The 2,298-nt window shown below is 33.5% G+C and overlaps 1 protein-coding gene across 4 annotated transcripts in view; it reads right to left on the reverse strand.

Annotated features, from left to right (window-relative positions):
* LOC112500095 overlaps positions 1-2,298 on the reverse strand; it is a 5,055-nt gene extending 2,757 nt beyond the window's left edge. Inside the window, exons 1-3 of one of the 4 annotated variants that reach the window (XM_025103385.1) lie at positions 2,085-2,298; positions 1,934-2,003; positions 889-1,311 (exon numbers count right to left, since the gene is read on the reverse strand). In XM_025103385.1, coding sequence (XP_024959153.1) covers positions 889-1,204 — 316 coding nt within the window. In that variant the 5' untranslated portion in view covers positions 1,205-1,311; positions 1,934-2,003; positions 2,085-2,298. The remainder of the gene's footprint in view (positions 1-888; positions 1,312-1,933; positions 2,004-2,084) is intronic. The other 3 variants (XM_025103387.1, XM_025103388.1, XM_025103386.1) reach the window with 3 other exon arrangements.

Genomic DNA, 2,298 nt, shown 5'->3' on the forward strand with positions numbered 1-2,298 from the left:
ATATTTATAATAATCAATTTAAAATTCTTTTAATCAATATATTATTATTTTTTATTTTTTTACTATCTTGTTTATATTAGTTAATATATTATATTGTTAGAGATTTTCAGTTATATTTTTAAATATTATAATTGATTAATTCTTCAAGATACCCTTTTTGGTTATTTTACATTCTCATAAGCTAGTTTTGCCAAAGATATTTGTTCATCAACTAACTTATCAGCTAGTTTGCCAAACAATGAATACCATGATATTAATATAAATAAGATAGCTTATATCTCTTAACACATTGAGATCACAACATACACTATCAGAGGTGGACCTATAAAGTTTTTAGCACCATTTGATTATAAAAAGCGAAGCTATAGATATTTGATACAAAATCATATCATTGATCTGTTAGTTAGTTCCTTACTTTTTGTATGTGAGGTCATGTGTTCAAGTATCATACCCCAATTTTTATCAGAAACATAATAAACCTGAAACTAAAAACTAAGAAAATGATACAATTGGGATTCGAACAAGCATCTCGAAGGGGAAAAAAGACCATGCAAACCAACTGTACCAAGAGAAACTAGTGTTATTATTGTAGTTACAACTTTCTCAAGGAGTATACAGTTCCACCCAACAAAATAATCAATCCAGTGACATATTTGACAACCCTAAAAAAGATTACGCTACGACGAAGGGGTGGCCTGTGCTATCGTATGCACCATAGTGGGTCCACCCCTTACACAGGTACACCATAAGAACCATACTAAAACATGGTACCAGAAATCCAATTGAGTGGCACATACAGAATCTACAAAGCCTTATGTTTCGCCCACTTGGTAAATAATTTTTATTCATGGCAACTGGTGTTATGAAAGTTATTAGATTGAAATTTACCTGATGTACAAACCATTTTGCCTTCAGAAGGTGGAGATTTTCGCCGAGTGATACTTTGAAAACCTTCCAACGGACTGCCTGCTTCTGAAGCATTTGCGGTTTCTATAGTTGTCTGAGATTTATTGTCCAATCTATCATTTGTGCCAACACCATCAGAAAGCCAATTCACAGACGTTTCTTCCTCTGCCACACGCCCCCGGTTATCCCACCGAAAGCTCCATGAAGGCGAGTAGCGAACATTACGTGACATAATATCACTACTGGATCCATTTATTACAGTTCGATCTCTAGCAGCAATACAACAAGCAGACCCCATCTTTACTCACTTGCAAATTCTGTAAGAACTATTCGGGTAATGGCTATGAATCTCACTCGAGATGCAAAATTATTTCACTCAAAGCCACTATCATATTCTTCTGCAATCTGAATGTTCAATTATTCATGCAAATTACGTCAACCACCATTAAAAATCGTAAATATGGAAATTGGAGATGGATAAATGACAAATGCAATAACCTAAATGCATATAGATCCTGACATCAGAATCTAAAACATAATTTGAAGGAAATGGTGACACAATTGAAATTTCAAACTTCGAAGTCAGAGTAGTAGTACTACCATAGACAAGAAGATTTTTCCAGTAGACTATATAGAATTAAATCACAAGATGAAGATAAACGAAGAACACAATCAAACAACTATTTCCTAATTCCTACTCTGTAATATAACTTAACTATCAACTCTATATTCTCTTATGAATCCAATTACACAAAATGAACCAATAATTTCACTGAAATCACAACAAACCAGTAACTAGTCAACATAAAATGCTATTAAAAATGGAAAAAGAACAGCAACAAAATTCCAAACCAATAACGTTAAACTAAAGCCAGCTCCACTTCAACAATTCCAAGCATACTGCACTATACCTAACAACTCCATTAGATTATAATTTCTTCATTCCTTTTCATTACCAATCTACAGTTTCAATTTAAACCACCGATCATCAATTTACGAAAAACTAAAAGCAAATATAATAACCTACCTTGCTTGAATTGCATCAACTGATTTGCAGGGAAAACGATCTCAAAGTTTGCACGTCTGTTACAGAAACTCTAAAATCAAAACAAAACAAATTAAACACTTAATAGAAATGAAGATCCAAATCAATTGCGTTCAAACCAGTGATCACAAACCAATTTGTGAAATCAACATAGATCATATCATAGAAACCTAATAACTTCCACAGCAAACGATAAACATCTCCAGATTTATCTGATATTAATCAACAGCTCTCAAAACCGATCTGCCGCCACGCAGTAGGAGAAAGAAATGTGCCTTTCAGCTCGGCGTGCGTGTGTATGTGTGTGTGAGAGAGAGAAATTTAGGTGTGAAGGAGTATATATGTAT

The sequence above is a fragment of the Cynara cardunculus genome (assembly GCF_001531365.2).
Source record: "Cynara cardunculus var. scolymus isolate 2C chromosome LG 17, CcrdV1, whole genome shotgun sequence".
NCBI classification, from domain to species: domain Eukaryota; kingdom Viridiplantae; phylum Streptophyta; class Magnoliopsida; order Asterales; family Asteraceae; genus Cynara; species Cynara cardunculus.